The following is a 15,247-nucleotide window of genomic DNA, read 5'->3' as shown; positions in this document are numbered from 1 at the left end:
AGCCCTGGCTGGTGTGGCTCAGTGGATTGAGTGCCAGCCTGCAAACCAAAGGGTCGCCAGTTCGATTCTCAGGACACATACCTGGGTTGTGGGCCAGGTCCCCAGTTGTGGGTGCTTGAGAGGCAACTACACATTGATGTTTCTCTACCTTCCCCTCTGTCTAAAAACAAAATCCTCAAGAAATAATAAAATAAATTTTTAAAAACTTAAATAGTACTGTATACATTGTTTTGCAAAACTTTTCTCACTTTATTTTATTTTTTTATTTTTAGAGAGAGGGTAAGGGAGAGAGAAAGGGGGAGAGAAACATCAATGTGTGGTTGCTTCTCACCTACCCTGCACCCGGGACCTGGTCTGCAACCCAGGCACATGCCCTGACTGGGAATCAAACCAGCAACCCTTTGGTTCACAGCCCCTGCTCAATCCACTGAGCTACACCAGCCAGGTCTTTTTCTCACTTTTTTTTTTCACATTCAGGCTATTTCATGTAGCTCCAGTTTGTGGATTTTAACTGCTGAACACTATTTCATTCTTTGACTCTAGCACAATTTATTCATTCTGCTAATGGGCTCTTAGGATGTTCCCAGATTTCCGTATTATTTACAATGCTGTCATAGACAGTGCTATGCATGCCTCTTTGGCACAGATGTAAGCACCTCTCTAACGTAGATACCTAGAACTTCTAAGTCACCGAGTATGTGCTTAACCTCACTAGTCAAGTTGAAATAGTGCCAAATTGCTCTCTAAAGCAGTTGGACCAATTTACACTCCAACAGTGGCAGCCAGGCCACAGGGGAAAAGGTGAGGAGTGGAAGGCAGATGCGACAGCACTTGCAAAGGCCCTGTGCCCAAGGGAGCCAAGTGCCGAGTAAGTGAACATAAGACGGTGTGGTGGAAGCTGGCGTACCAGCGCAGGGCCAGATCACTGGGGTACCGAGAACAGCACCGCTCTGGAAGGATTTAAACAGAGACACTGCCTTAACCAGGTCGCTTATGCTGCAGTGTGGACGGATACTAGTAAATTGGAGGTGATCCAAAGCTAATACGTGTACCACAGCAAGTGCTTTATATTACTTTTATTTATTTAATCCTCTAACAACCTGAGATAAGGACTACTGTTACCTACTTTTTTTTCCCAAATAAGGCAATGCAAAGGTGCAAGAAAGGTCACACGCAGCCAGTGTACGCACCTCTCCCCTGCCCCTGCCCCACTGCGGGGCTCAGGGTGCCGCCTTCTGGGCGTGGGTCCAGAGCCGCACCGCAGCTCGGCGAAGGGCAGACCTCGGCGCGTGCCGGTAGCTGCCTGGCCCAGTCTACGGCCCTCGGTCTGTGACGACCCCTGGTGGCCGGCCGCAGGCAGGGGACGCGATCGCTCGCAGCTCCGCCCCGTGGTCCACCCGGCACTTCACGGACCAGTGCTCCCAGGACCCGCAGCCGCCTCCGGCAAGGAAGAAAGGTCGCTGGACTCCAGGGAAGGAGGAGTCGGGAGCCTCGGCGTGGGCACGGCTCCCAGGACCTCGGCTCGGGGGCGGGGCTAGAGGGCGGAGCCTCCGCGCGCACTCCGGCGCTGTGCCGGCCACCTCTGCGGGGTCCTAGGGGCGGGGACGGTGAACCTGAGGAAAGATGGCGGCGCCCTGGTGGCGAGCCGCGCTGGGCGGAAGTCGGAGGTGGCGGGGCTTCAGCACCTCGGGTGAGCCGGTTAAGGGTGTGGGGCTCTCGCAGGTCTCCCTTTAGCCTAATCCCTGAGACTCGAGCCAGCGCCCGCCTCGGCCTCGCGAGGCCTGGCGGTTGCCCGTCTGACGTCCCGCTCTCTGCCCGCAGCCGCGCTGAGCCGCAGGACCCCGCCACTGGGGCCGATGCCCAACGAGGACATCGATGTGAGCAACCTGGATCGGCTGGAGAAATACCGCAGCTTCGACCGCTACCGGCGCCGGGCCGAGCAGGAGGCGCGGGCCCCGCACTGGTGGCGGACCTACCGCGAGCACTTCGTGGAAGAGTCAGGTGCGGGGCGACCAGAGCAAGGGCCCCACCGGCGTCCTCGCCGAGCATTGGGGAACGGGCCGGGTCTAGCAGAATTTTTCACACCTGTTGGTCCGGTCCCTCTGCTTGGAAAATTCCCTCCGCCACTATTGGACCTCAGATATTTCTATTAAAACCCTTTCCTGGCCGGTCCCCGTCTCTGGGCTCCTAGAATAGTACGTCGCCCTGGCCACACTGCATCCTTACTTTCTCGCGGCGCCCCCCTGCTCCCCGCGACGTTGAGCTCTCTAAGGACAGGGATCCTGCCTGTCTTACCCGTCATTGGATCCTTGCACCTGCGTAGTGTGCAGTACTTGGCTGAGTGAAATTAAAAGCCCTGCGCAAGGTGACTTGGAATCCCTGCCACTGACCAACTGACAAATGCACCCTTTTGGAAGGCATTTCCAGAGACGGTGTTTGTGGCGGTTAAGGGCACAGGCGTGGGGTGAAACCCAAGTCAGCCTCTTAGGAGTGAGTTCTCTGAGCTTTTATTTCTTCAACTATAAAGTCAAATAACTGTGCCTGTGTCACAAAATTGTGAGGATTAAAGGACACAGTCCGATGGAATTCCTAGACAATCCATCCTTAACGAAGGGTTAGTGTATGTTAATTACTGTTATGGCCTCACGTAAATGGGAAAAGGTGTTGGATTAAAAGCCCTCTAGAGTCTTGCTACTCAGAAGTGTGTTCCGGGACCAGCAGCACTGGCATTACCTGGGAGCTCGTTAGAAATGTCATTTCAGGGCCCACTCGGACCTGCTGAATCAGAGTCAAATTCGTTCAATTTCCCAGGTGGCTTGTATGGCTTGTTCATTAAAGTGTGAGCAGCGCTTCTTTGAGTCCTTGTAGCATCAGCTTTTCTACCGAGCAGGTGGTGTCCGTGGCCAGCTGTGAACAGGCCTGAAGGTGATCGATCCCAGCTGTAATTGGGAGGCATCTGCTTCCATTTCCCCTCTCCTACACGGACAGCCTATCTTGGTTTAGGGATCAGAAAGTGCAATCTCAGGCTTAGCCGATTTGCTTAGCAACTGGCCCCTGCCCAGGCCTGTGAGGCAGGCCACACTGTACATTAGTTTCGTGAATTAAAGGGAATGCTTTGGCAGCCCGGGTTGGGCAAGTGAGAGGACCACGTAGGGACAGGTGGCTCTCCCATGGGTTGAGCCCACTTCCTGCAACACGTGTTCCCTCCATAGATCCCAAAGACAAGATTGACATTGGGCTGCCTCCGCCCAAGGTCTGTCGCACCCAACAACTGCTGGAGCGAAAACGGGTCCTCCGGGAACTGCGGGCCAGCGTGGAGGAGGAGCGGGCCGCCCGCCTGCGCACGGGTAAGCCCTCCCAGGGGAGAGGCCCCAGGCACGCCCCCACCCCTGCCTTGCGCCCAGACTGGCATCATCCCTTCCCAGGGAGCATCCCACTGGAGGCTGTGCGGGCCGAGTGGGAGCGGACCTGTGGCCCCTACCACAAGCAGCGGCTGGCAGAGTACTGTGGCCTCTACCGAGACCTGTTCCACGGTGCCACCTTCGTGCCCCGCGTGCCCCTGCACGTGGCCTACGCCGTGGGTGAGGATGAGTTGGTGCCTGTGTACCACGGCAATGAGGTCACGCCGACCGAGGTGAGTGCTGGGCTGTGCCCCATCCCTCCCTGCGCGGACAGACACGGCCCAGTGGGGGGCACAGACGGTCCCCTTCTGAAGGCCTTTACAGAGGAGGTTTTTATGGTCGTCGAGGGCACGAGCTTGGCAGAGACGTGGTCTGAGTCGGAGTTTTGTTGTCCTGTAGCTTCTCTTTTCGGTTTCCTAGTAAACGGCACCGTGATAATTACCGAACAGAAGAGCACAAAGGGAACGCAAAAGCAGCCGCATCCCGGCTGGCCGCTCGCCATCTTCAGGGTGCCCCCTCACCCCTGCCTGTTGACCTGTGGGCCTTCTGGTGGCTCAGCCCTCTTGAGAGGCAACTCTGCACGGTTCCTTCTAGAACTTTCTCTGTGCTGGTCTGCCTCTGGAGGGGCTGTCAGGGATGTTTGGGTCAGAGTGGGCTCTGCCTTCTCCAAGGCCCCCTCAGACCCCTGCTCTCCAGAAAGCTCTCTTTATAACAGCCGTGTGCCCCTCCCAGGGGTGACAGCCCCCTCCTTCTTCCCCCATCAGGCTGCCCAGGCCCCAGAGGTGACCTATGAGGCGGACGAGGGCTCCATGTGGACACTGCTGCTCACCAACCTGGGTGGGTGTCTGGGGCGCACTGGGTCTCTCTGCCTCCCTCGCCTGCCGGGATCTAGGGCCCTGGGGAGCTGGGGAAGGGGCCGGGGGGGATCTCCCGCTCCTTCCACGGGGGGGGCGGGGGGGTGGCAGGCCCTGAGTCCGTGGGTCTGTTTGTGTGCAGACGGACACCTGCTGGAGCCGGACGCCGAGTATGTGCACTGGCTGCTGTGAGTACCCGGGGCAGGGCCGCGGGTCCGGCATGGGGGAGGCCCTGGCCCTGTGGGAAGGGCCGCCCCTGAATTTCAGTCTCAGATCCACTGTGGATCAGCCTCCCTCCCCTGGAGTCGGCCCCTCATCTCTGCTCCTGAGAGGGTCAGGGGCCATGAGGTCCAGCGGCTGCAGACAGGTCCAGAAGGAGAGCCGGCCTCTCCATCTCCCTGAGCTCCTTTCCTCGCCCGTAAGTCTGGGGCGGTGCCTCCACATTCCTTCGTCACCCCGAGGGGCTCTGTGGCGGTCAGGCGGGAGAGGGGCCACGAGAGGCCTCTGGCCGCTGTGGCCCGCCCAGGTCAGCCTGCCTTCCGTTTTCCCAGTGGCTTTTGGCTGCGAGCGCCAGGCAGGTGACCCTAGCTTTGGGACTTCCGAGTAACCGAGGCCAGTGACCGGGAGCCTGGTTTGCGCCACTTTTGTTCAGGGCAGCCGCCGCCTGTGCAGTGGGGCCTTCTCGAGGAGGCGCCGTGGCTGCCCCGGTGCCAGGCCGGGCAGACTCTCCGACACGGCCCAGCGCTTCAGGGAGCAGAGGGAGGAGCAGCTCCAGGGCGGCGTGGTCTCCCCCCGAGTGGCCGGGACAGCCCCTCCGGCTGTGCAGGGTCCAGCAAACAGGCTGCTGGGCTTGGCTCTCACGCTGGCTGGCTGCAGGACCCTTGTCTTCCGCCTCTGAGCCCCGGGGGCTCCCAGAGCGAGCGCCCCTCCCACCGGATGACCTGGTGGGGATCCTTCCCGGGAGCTGCTTCGGCCTCTAGGGAGCATGTGGTGGGGGTACCGGCCCGCTACTAACGGGTCACTTTCTCTCCTGCCAGCACCAACATCCCGGGCAACAGGGTGGCCGAAGGACAGGAGACGTGCCCCTACCTCCCCCCGTTCCCCGCCCGGGGCTCTGGCTTCCACCGCTTTGCCTTCCTGCTCTTCAAGCAGGACCAGCCAATCGACTTCTCTGGGGACACCCGGCCTTCACCCTGGTAACCTACGCCCCCACGGGCCCCCCGCACCTCCTTTCTGGCCTCAGGCCAGCCTCCCAGCAGTGGTCCGTTGTGGTCGGTCCTCACTGTTAACTCGGACCCTGAGATGGGCAGGCAGGGGTGGTGTTAGGCAGGCCCTGGGGGCTTCTCAGGATTGGGGGCGGGGCTCCAGTGCCCACGCCCCCCGTTCAGGTTCCCCCATCTTCTCACAGTTACCGGCTGGCCCAGCGGACCTTCCGCACCTTCGACTTCTACAAGAAGCACCAGGAAGCCATGACCCCCGCGGGCCTGGCCTTCTTCCAGTGTCGCTGGGACGACTCGGTCACCCGCGTCTTCCACCAGCTTTTGGGTAAGGGCAGAGTGGGCTGCAGCCGCGGGGTAGCTGGCCTGAGCTCACCGGCCTTTTCTGACCTGACGGGCGGTTCTCCCCAGTCGGGGAGAGCTGGGGACGAGGCGGGGGGCTCCGGCCGAGGCAGGGGGCTCCGGCCGGCAGCAGCCCACACCCTCCCCGCCTGCCCTTCCTGCAGACATGCGGGAGCCAGTGTTCGAGTTCGTGCGGCCGCCGCCTTACCACCCCAAGCAGAAGCACTTCCCCCACCGGCAGCCTCTGCGCTACCTGGACCGGTACAGGGACAGCCACGAGCCCACCTACGGCATCTACTGAGGGGCCGGGCCGCCACCCACCTTGGGGAGCGCCCCGGGCCTCTCAGGCCCCTCTGTTGGACTCTGCAGGCAGGAGCGCAAATACCCGGCTCCGGGGGCCTAGCTGTGGGGTTCTGGGCCCTGCCTGAGGCGGCCGCTCTGTGGGCCTCCCAGCAGGCCCAGGGCCTGGGGGAGAAGGGGCGGCAGGGGCGGCCGTGTGAATAAAGACGATCTCTGCTGTGCCGGTCCGGGTCCGTGTCCAGGAGCAGCCAGCCGCCCCCTCCCCCAACCAGTCCCCCCATCCCCCAACCAGTTCCGCGGAATAGTCGTACTGCTTCATGGGTGGGAAGAGGGCAGCCTCCCACCCCAGGGGTAGCCCCTCTCCTCTGCCTCCTGAGGGGGTCAGAGGCCCCGGGATCCCGTGGCTGTAGACAGGCCCAGAGGAGGAGCAGGCCATGGCCTGCGGAAAGAGATCTGCCAGCCCCGCGCACTGGCCCTGGGCAGTCAGTGCGATGCTGCTCTTGGCCCGCTAACTCCAGTCCCCTCAGACCTCAGGCGCACACGCCGCCGCTCGGGGCCCAGAGGGACCCTGCGCCCTCCCTGGGTGGTTAGGGTATTCCTGCCCTCTAAGGGAAAAGACTGCCCTGGCTGCTGTGGCCCAGCGGATTGAGGGCTGGCATGCGAACCAAAAGATCACTGGTTCGATTCCCAGTCAGGGCACAAGCCTGGGTTGCAGGCCAGGTCCCCAGTAGGGGGCGCATGAGAGGCAACCACACATTGCTGTTTCTCTTCCTTTCTATTCCCCTCTCTCTAAAAATAAATAAAATCTTTTTAAAATTTAAAACAAAAAGACTGCCTAGTAGCCACACAAGAGACCTGTACACCTTTTCCAGGAAGAAACACTTTGCATTTATAACACAGGAAACTTGACGCTGCAGCTGCACCACAGTGAGGGCATTGCATGGCTCCCTCCGAACAGCCCCCTCCTCCAGCTGGTCCTGCCCCAGCGCAGGTGGGGCAGCAGTCCCCCTGCTCAGCTGCAGGGGAGCCGCCACTAAAAGTGAGGTTCCGCCCTGGCTGGAGTGGCTCAGTGGGTTGAGCGCCCCCCTGCAAACCAAAGGGTCGCCAGTTCTATTCCCAGTCAGGGCACAGGCCTGGGTTGTGGACTAGGTCCCCAGTAGGGGGCGCTCAAGAAGCAACTACACATTGATGTTTCTCTTCCCCTTTCTCTAAAAATAAAATCTTTTAAAAAAATTAAAAAATAGAAAAGTGAAGTTCCACTACGGCCTAGAGAGGGGGTTCCGAGTGCAGTCGAAGAGTGCTTTTCGGTTTCCGTTGAGGGGGTGTGAAAAAAACCACGGGGCTGGTCTGTTGGTGACCAGAAATTTCCACTTCGCTGTTTACGCGTAGCCAAGAGAAGGGAGACGTCCTGGTGTGGCAAATGCCTGAAACTCAGCCCCAGGGAGAAGGGCAGCGGAGCCCCGCGGGGCAGGAGAGAGCATCTAACAAGCGCAGGCTGAGTTGCCCCGCTCACTGCCGGGCGCTCCCAGGGCTCTCATCCGGTCGCTAAAACGCCTGGGAGGTTGGCCGCGGTGGTGGTATCAGCTTTTCAGATGAAGGTTCCAGATGATGCCAGGGGGAGGCCGGTAGCCCACTGGGATTCCCGTCTCTAGTGGCTGGGACCGGGTCCCCTGCTTGGAAGCTGCTGGAAAGAGAGAGGGTCTAGGGAAGCGGGATGGAGGTCCCAGGGTGAGACGAGTGAAAACTGGACCCCAGCTCCCTGCCTGGGGCGGCTCTGAGCCTAGATGAGGGGAGTCTCGGGGCTGGATTGGGTGCAGCCGCCAGAGTGGCGGGTGGTCCGCGTCCTCCAGGAAGGGTTGTCACACTCTGCTCCTTAGGCTGGTCCTCACTCCTCCCCACCGCGCCGCAAGGTTCGCGGCTCCTTTAAGAGGCCCGGCCCTCCCCAGGCGTGGCTCGGGCCTGCCCTCCGGCCCGCCGGCTGCCGTCGCCATGGCCAAGGAGCTGCTGGAGGATAAGCTGACCTGCGCCATCTGCCTGGAGCTCTACGAGGACCCGGTGACGCTGCCCTGCGGCCACAACTTCTGCGGGGCCTGCATCCGGGACGGGTGGAGCCGCCGCGAGAAGGCGTGCCCCGAGTGCCGGGCGCCCTTCCCGGACAGCGCCGAGCTGTGCCGCAACGTGGCGCTCACGGACGTGCTCCAAGTGGTGCGCGCCGAGCCCGGCCAGGCCCCCGGCCCCGCCGCGGCCCCACGCGCGGACTCCCGCGCCGACGGCGGCGCGCGCTGCCCCCAGCACGGGCGGCCGCTGGAGCTCTTCTGCCGCACCGAGGGCCGCTGCGTGTGCAGCGCGTGCACCGTGAGCGGGTGTCGCCTCCACGAGAGGGCGCTGCTGGAAGTTGAGCGCCAGGAGCGCGAGGTGACACGCTGCGGGGGGTGGGGGGGGATGCAGGGGCAGCAGGGGCGTGCATCCTACTCTCTCTGTGTGCCCCTGCAGCTTCAGCAGGAGACAGCTTTGTGGTGTTTTTGGTTTTTTGTTTTATTTTTAAGATTTTATTTAATTTTAGAGAGGGAAGGGAGGGAGAAAGAGAGTGAGAGAAACATCAATGTGTGGTTGCTAGGGGCCGTGGCCTGCAATCCAGGCATGTGCCTTGACTGGGAATCGAACCTGCGATGCCCGCGCCCAATCCACTGAGCTATGCCAGCCAGGGCTTAGTTTTGTGATGTTTCTATTCCAAGAAGGCGGTGGTCAGAAAACAGAGATTTGGAACAGATTTCCGAGCTGGGGACAAGCCAGGGTTATGGGAGGGAGTAGCTGAGGTGGAGGGAGTCCCTCAGGGAGCCCAGAGCCTGCGTGCAGGAGGGTAATCCCTGTGGCCGCCTAGCTCCCAGGGAATGAGGCCTGGACGGTACCGTTGGTGGCGTGAAGACCGAGCATTAAGCATGAGGGTTTGCAGCAAGCCAGTCAATGACAGTGACAAGGAAAAGGGGCAACAGGTGGTACAACCAGATGACCCGAGCAGCACTGGAGCCCGGGTTTTGCTAGAGGGCGGGCAAGGGATGAGGGGCTGCGTGGGTGTCCCGTGGGGCCGCCCAGTGAACTAGGAGAGTCTGCCTTCCATTTCCCACTGGTGGCCTGGACGAAGGCGGAGCTTTGGGCTTAGGGACATCTGATCACTTCAGCCAAACTGTCAGCTTCTCTCACCCATGTCCTCATCTGGCAGTGAGATCACACCATCCTTACCTCCGAGTGTTGCAGGGAGGAAAGGGAGCAAGACAGGTTCTTGGCCAAGTGCAGGGTACCAAATCTTGGGGGCGGGGGTCAGGGAGTTTTTGCAACTCTCAGGAGATGACATTTTGATCTTCAAGGGCACCAGGGCAGGCACAACCATATAGGAGTGTCCTCTTCCCCTTGTGCCCAAGGCCAGGCACCTGGAAGAGCCATCTTATGTATGCATTGCCCCGCCCACTCTGGACCACCAGCCCGTCCCTGCAAGGCCCAGAGCGAGTAGGGTTACAACCCAGAGAGGGTGGGCGCTCTGCCCGGGTAGCTCAGACTGTAAGACGGACTGGAAGTCAGGTCTTCAGCCCAAGGCTTCCACTCTGCCCGTGCACTGCCCTGTTCCAGGCGGGGAAGGGGCTTTGTCTAGACCTCCCGGGATGCCGGCCCAAATCTCCTGGGGCCCAGACCAAGGCCAGTGCTCTGTGCGCTGGACCGCTGGTCAGCCTCACCTGGGGCAGCATGAAGAGGGGATGCCCGGCATCTGCAGGTATTTGTTGATTGACTGAGGGGATACTTCACAGCCAATCCTGGCCCCTCATGTCACTCGCCCTCTGTCCCCCTGCGGGCACCACAGGCCCAGCTGAGAGCCATGCGGGAGGTCACCCGGCAGCAGGCCACCCAGGCTGAGAGCCAGCTACAGGAGCTGCAGCAGCAGCGCAGCTACATCCAGGTACAGGCCTGCCCCACCCACCACCTCTTCATGTTGTGTCCGTCGGGTGGCCATCAGCTGGTCCCCGTGACACTGGGCAGGAGGTATGCGCTACCTCGGAAGTGCTTCCTGAAATCAGGAAGTGAGTGGCTGCACAGGGGGAAGAGGTTTCTGGGGCCCCAACTCCCCACATCCACACCCCTCAGCCCAGTGGGGAGCTGCACCCCAGCCTGCCATGGTGTGGGGCCAGGCCCTGGCCACCCTGCGCTCCTCCTGTGTCCATCCAGAGCTCGGCCTGCAGCCTGGCTTCCAGGGTCTCTAGCAAGTTCAGCTGCCTGATTCAGGCCCTGGAGATGCGTCGGGACTTGGTACTGAGGGACATCAAGGTGGCGGAGACACAGGCGCTGACACAGGCCCAGGAGGAGGAACAGCGACTGCAGGGCCACCTGGAGGCCACGACTCGCTTTGACCGCAGGATCCAGGGCCTCCTGGAGCAGCTGGATGACCCGACCTTCCTCCAGGTACCAGGGCAAAGGGTGGCAGGTTGGGGGACCCACACACCTGCCCCTTGTACCCTGGCTGACTGCAGCTGTCCCCGGGACTCAGGAATCACAGCTCCTGCAGCCACCGGGGCCTCTGGGGCCACCGACTCCTGCCCGGTGGGACGCAGATGAGCAGCTAGGGGGCCTGAAGGGGTGCCTGAGCCAGCTCTGCAGCCTCCTCTTGGACGAGGGCGGCCCCCGCGGGGCACCAGCTGAGGCTGCTGACCTGGTTGCCATGGGTAAGGCTGCCCCAGGATCTCTTCCTACCCTTGGGGGGGCCCCCCAGTGGGAGGGACCACTGGGGGAGGGAGCGGAGTCAGCCCGCCGTGAGCTGCCTTCCTCCTCGCTCCCTTAACTCTGCTTTGCCCCCTAGAGGCCCCGGGTGCCCTGGCATCAGCCCCAAGCCCAGTGTGTCCGCTGAGGAGGAAACTCTGGCAGAGTAAGGAGGCTAGGGGCGTGTGTGTGCACGGGTGTGTGAGTGCATTGTGCACGGATGTGGGTGTGTCTGTCCGCACGTGCACGTGTGTTTGTGTGCACTTGTGAGTGTGTGTGTGTGCACATGCTGTGACTGTCCCATCCGTGCCCTTCCCTGGGACTGTCCTCGCCCCCCCACACACACACCTGTTGCCGGTGGAGCTTCCAGGTATGGTGTTTCAGGAGATTCCAGGCACACAAGTCTGGAATCAGTCGGGATTTTTCCACTGTTCTCAAGTTAGGGTACCTTCCCGGACCTCCACTCTGTCCGCTGAAATGAGGCTAATGGGAGGCTCCGCCCGTGAGGTGGCCTCTGCCGGCTCGCTCACCTTCCGTCCATCTCTCCCTGACAGATTATCGCAATCTGACCTTCGACCCCGAGAGCGCCAACCGCCACCTGCACCTGTCCCGGCAGGCCCAGCAGGTAAAGCACTGCCGGACGCCCCGGGGCCCGGCCGAGCAGGGCAGCTTCGAGCTCTGGCAGGTCCAGTGCGCCCAGAGCTTCCGGTCGGGGCGGCACTACTGGGAGGTGCACACATCTCAGCACTCGGTGACGGTGGGCGTCGCCTACCCGGAGCTGGCGCGGCACAAGCTGGGGCCCCACACGGACAACATCGGCCGCGGGCCCAGCTCCTGGGGGCTCTGCGTCCAGGAGGACAGCGCCCAGGCCTGGCACGACGGGAAGGCCCGGCGCCTCCCGAGGGTGTCGGGGAAGCTGCTGGGCGTGGACTTGGACCTGGCCTCTGGCTGCCTCACCTTCTACAGCCTGGAGCCCAAGGTCCGGCGCCTGCACACCTTCCACGCCATCTTCACCCGGCCCCTCTGCCCCATCTTCTGGCTCCTGGAGGGTAGGACCCTGACCTTGTGCCATAGGCCCGGGGCCAGGCCCCCTCCAGGGCTCCAGGAAGAGGCCTCTGGGCTTAGCTGAGGAAGGCACCGGATGGAAATCTTCGCTGCGAACAGGTGCCACTGCGCCCGTGTGCCCAAGAGCTGCCCAGCCCCTGCCCTGAGGACCCGAGACCACCGCTATAATGGGACCAGCTGCTGGCCAGCTGACCAACTCGGGACCAGGCTGGGGGCCACTTGTGGGTGTGGGGAGGACCCCCCTGCAACGAGAGTTCACTTCTCCAGCCTCTTGGAAGGGGACAGGGACTGGGAATGGAATAAAATGGGAGCCCCCGTCCCAGGCAGCACCCAGTTCTCAGTGCCACCTGGGCCTCAGAGGCTAGGGCAGCGCCCAGGGGCTCCTGGTCCCGGAGGAGAGAGTGTGCACTGCAGTACACACCAGGGCGTGCGGCCAGCTAGCACACGTGTCAGCTCAGGGCACCTCCCACCGAGACAGGGCAGACCAGGGAGTGTCGGGATGTGTGGGGGCTGAGCCACACAAAGCATTCCCACAGAAAACCCAGAGAAAAGAGGTTTTTACTTCTTCCTTCTTCCTGGTCTCTATTTCTTTTTTTTTTTCCTTAACAGTTTGGTATATTTTGGTCTGCTATTTTGTACATCCTTGTGATTGCCATTTCATAAACAGTTGTGTTTTCTGCATTTTTCACATGATAAAAATTGTTACCAGAATGATTACTATATAAACAAACAGTCCTTCTAGTGACTCGCAGGATTTATTTACACATTACTGGACACTGAAGTTGTTTTATTTAGGGCCATAAAAATATTGCCACAATGAATATTTTTGAGCAGGGAGCTTTGTACAAGGTAAAGTGAAATTGCTCTGTAGAAAAACAGTGAGCCAAGCCCTGGATGCGCAGCTCAGTGGATTGAGCTTGGGCTGCGAACCAAAGTGTCACAGGTTCAATTCCCAGTCAGGGCACATGCCTGGGTTGCAGGCCATGACGCCCAGCAACCGCACACTGATGTTTCTCTCTCTCTCTTTCTCCCTCCCTTCCCTCTAAAAATAAATAAAATCTTTAATAAATTTTAAAAAACATACAGTACCAGGGGCACTGGAAATATGGGGGGAGGGCACTTCGTAACATATACGATTGTCTCACCACCATGCCGTACACCTGAAATTCATACAAAATATTAACTATAAACCGTAACTGAAAAAAAAATTTTAAAGTTAAACCCCCCCTGAAAGTTAATAGATAAATAAAAGACAGGGGCTTAGGGGCCGGTGGAGTCGGAGGGCGTTGGGGTGGAGGTGGGAGAGGTGAGGGGTGGAGCGAAGGCTGCTCCGGAGGAAACAGAACTCCGAGTACCTGGGGTCCAGAAGACGGGGGAGCCGGCGCACCTCTGCGAGATGCCCAGCGGAAGAAGGGTGCCTCCGCCGTGGGAGGGGGCCACGCCCAGCCAAGCTGCCGGCCAGGGCTGGGCGCTGAACCGAGGCCTTCGCAGGCTCCCCCACCTGCAGTCTCCGGAAGCTCCCGGGGCACTTTCCAAAAGGGAAGAGGTGAACCGGTGAAGGGAAAGGCAGACCTGGGATGCACACAGTGGACATCGACGCGAAAGAGAAGGGAGCGAGAATCTCTAACCACCCCCCCCCCCGCCCCCCTGCACACACACAGGCTGGAGGCGCCTCCCACGTGCTCCCGCGGTGTGGGCGGGACCTTCGACAGAGACCCGTCTGCGCAGGAGCCTGGAGTGGGCGGGGCACAGGGACTACCGTTTTTATTAGTTATAAGCCTCATTGTCTACTTTTAAAACACTCTGGAGATATGATTGCAAATAAACGCAAATCCAATTTTTTAAAAAGTACGTCAAGACATTTTGAAGAAGAATATGGTTTGAATCCCATTTCAGCTTTTTTCAAAGGTGCAAGCGAAGTTAGGATGGCTTGTTAATTACTCTCATTGGTTGGGCTGCTTTTGCTTGTTCCCTTTTTGTTTCTGTTCAACCTTTAAAAAAACAAAACAACAACAAAACCCAATACTGCAGCCCTGGCTGGTGTGGCTCAGTGGATTGCGCGCAGGCCCGTTAACCAAAGGGTCACCGGTTTGATTCCCAGTCAAAGCACATGCCCAGGTCCCCAGTAGGGGGCGCACAAGAAGCAACCACACATTGATGTTTCCCTCTTTCTCCTTCCCTTCTCTCTCTCTAAATAAAATCTTATTTAGGATAAGTAAATAAACTAAATAAATAAATCTTAAAAAAAAAAAAAAAGCAAAACTGCAGCCAAACAGGCTCACGTACAAGATTTAAGATTATTTGCAGCCTGCGTCTCGCGGGTTTGAATTCTTCCTCCTCCGCAGGACTAGTTCTGTGCCCCGCGGCAAGGAATGGAGGCTGTCGGCATTCCATTCCCCACACTCGGCAACCCGGGCCCTCGGAGGGCAGAGGGGGAGAGAGGCGTGGGCGTGGTCACGCTCCCGCAGAGCTCGGAAGCGCCAGTTGCCCTTTCCCCTCAAGAGCAAACTCATTTAAAACAGCACGACTATACTGGGCAAGCCACTTGAAAGCTGTGCTACTGCGAACGAACTATCAAAACGCCCCCACCCAGACAGATCCAGTCTCCACGCCTTCCTGGGGGAGCGGGTTTTCCTGAGCCAGCAGTGGCGGGGACAGAGGGCCAGCCGGGACTCACCCCTGAGCACCCCCAGCCCGAGAGGCACCCCTGGCCCCTCCAGAACGGGCCCGTGGTCTCTACAAATCCTGGCAGCCTGGCTGCCAAGCCGCGGAGCAGGGTGGTGCGGATGCTGGAACCTCTGAACCGTCCTGGTCTCCGCAAACCAGGGCGGGTGAGGATCAGGGGCTCCCTGTGGAAAGCGACGTATGGAACTCATTACCCGCCTCGCTGCCAAACTGGGCACGCCCAGGCCCTCCCTCGGCTGCTCCTTCTGCCCTGAAGATCTTCCCGTCCTAGTTTGTGCGCGCCCGAGTCCCTTCAGTCGGCCGCGAAAGCCCAGCTAAATGTCACTTCTTCCATGAGGGCCTACAGGGCGCCCCCTTCCTTTCCCATGAATCAATCCCGCGGGCAGGAGTGGATGACGCCTCTCTTGTAGCAGTTCGTAGGTCTTAGTTTCCTTCCCTCCTCCTGGGGAAGACGTCGGGAGGTGCTGCATGGCGTATTTCTAAATTAGACTCTTCCCCTGCGGTCTCATGGAGAAAGTCTATCTTCATGTCCATTGTCCTCTAGCCGAAATGAAGCATATCTCTCGGTTACAAATGGAGAGGAGACACCACCGGCTATCAGCAGTACTTGTGACTTGTCACTGACAGGCAGCAGATACTG

The 15,247-nt window shown here is 59.9% G+C and overlaps 2 protein-coding genes and 1 long non-coding RNA gene across 7 annotated transcripts; 2 read left to right on the top strand and 1 right to left on the bottom strand.

Moving 5' to 3' along the window:
* Nucleotides 1-1,358: 1,358 nt before the first annotated feature.
* MRPL38 (mitochondrial ribosomal protein L38) lies at nucleotides 1,359-6,332 on the top strand. Of its 2 annotated transcripts, XM_028520348.2 has the most exons (9): nucleotides 1,543-1,690; nucleotides 1,822-2,001; nucleotides 3,213-3,347; nucleotides 3,426-3,634; nucleotides 4,166-4,238; nucleotides 4,398-4,443; nucleotides 5,293-5,451; nucleotides 5,664-5,800; nucleotides 5,979-6,332. In XM_028520348.2, exons 1-9 carry the CDS (start codon nucleotides 1,624-1,626, stop codon nucleotides 6,113-6,115), a joined length of 1,143 nt encoding a protein of 380 aa, XP_028376149.1. In that variant the 5' UTR covers nucleotides 1,543-1,623; the 3' UTR covers nucleotides 6,116-6,332. The 2 variants fall into 2 exon arrangements, 1 of the variants encoding a protein (XP_028376149.1); XR_003685093.2 differs by having other exon boundaries at nucleotides 1,359-1,690; nucleotides 3,426-4,238; nucleotides 4,398-5,451.
* Nucleotides 6,333-7,350: 1,018 nt separating this feature from the next.
* On the bottom strand, nucleotides 7,351-8,271 carry LOC118502252. Its single transcript, XR_004904958.1, has 2 exons — nucleotides 8,136-8,271; nucleotides 7,351-7,815 (listed from the first exon to the last, which is right to left on the bottom strand). It is a non-coding gene; the product is annotated as an uncharacterized LOC118502252 (long non-coding RNA).
* On the top strand, nucleotides 7,838-12,165 carry TRIM65 (tripartite motif containing 65). Of its 4 annotated transcripts, XM_036034147.1 has the most exons (7): nucleotides 7,838-8,529; nucleotides 9,968-10,063; nucleotides 10,330-10,563; nucleotides 10,649-10,823; nucleotides 10,958-11,023; nucleotides 11,412-11,938; nucleotides 11,969-12,165. In XM_036034147.1, the coding sequence occupies exons 1-7, from the start codon at nucleotides 8,104-8,106 to the stop codon at nucleotides 11,984-11,986; spliced, it is 1,542 nt and encodes a 513-aa protein (XP_035890040.1). In that variant the 5' UTR covers nucleotides 7,838-8,103; the 3' UTR covers nucleotides 11,987-12,165. The 4 variants fall into 4 exon arrangements, with proteins under 4 accessions (XP_035890040.1, XP_028376426.1, XP_035890039.1 ...); XM_036034146.1 differs by having other exon boundaries at nucleotides 7,839-8,529; nucleotides 10,649-10,815; nucleotides 10,950-11,023; nucleotides 11,412-12,165; XM_028520624.2 differs by having other exon boundaries at nucleotides 7,839-8,529; nucleotides 11,412-12,165.
* Nucleotides 12,166-15,247: the final 3,082 nt, after the last annotated feature.

The sequence above is a fragment of the Phyllostomus discolor genome, chromosome 8, assembly GCF_004126475.2.
Source record: "Phyllostomus discolor isolate MPI-MPIP mPhyDis1 chromosome 8, mPhyDis1.pri.v3, whole genome shotgun sequence".
In the NCBI taxonomy this organism is placed as follows: Eukaryota; Metazoa; Chordata; class Mammalia; order Chiroptera; family Phyllostomidae; genus Phyllostomus; species Phyllostomus discolor.
Note: the sequence above shows the minus strand (reverse complement) of the source record. Positions and strands in the feature narration are given on the sequence as shown.

Coding starts and splice junctions, on each gene's coding strand:
- MRPL38 (XM_028520348.2), top strand. CDS start 1,624: ATGGCGGCGCCCTGGTGGCGAGCCGCGCTGGGCGGAAGTCGGAGGTGG. Junction 3,348..3,425: donor GGCCGCCCGCCTGCGCACGG/GTAAGCCCTCCC, acceptor ATCCCTTCCCAG/GGAGCATCCCACTGGAGGCT. Junction 4,444..5,292: donor GAGTATGTGCACTGGCTGCT/GTGAGTACCCGG, acceptor CTCTCCTGCCAG/CACCAACATCCCGGGCAACA.
- TRIM65 (XM_036034146.1), top strand. CDS start 8,104: ATGGCCAAGGAGCTGCTGGAGGATAAGCTGACCTGCGCCATCTGCCTG. Junction 8,530..9,967: donor TTGAGCGCCAGGAGCGCGAG/GTGACACGCTGC, acceptor CGGGCACCACAG/GCCCAGCTGAGAGCCATGCG. Junction 10,816..10,949: donor GCTGAGGCTGCTGACCTGGT/TGCCATGGGTAA, acceptor AACTCTGCTTTG/CCCCCTAGAGGCCCCGGGTG.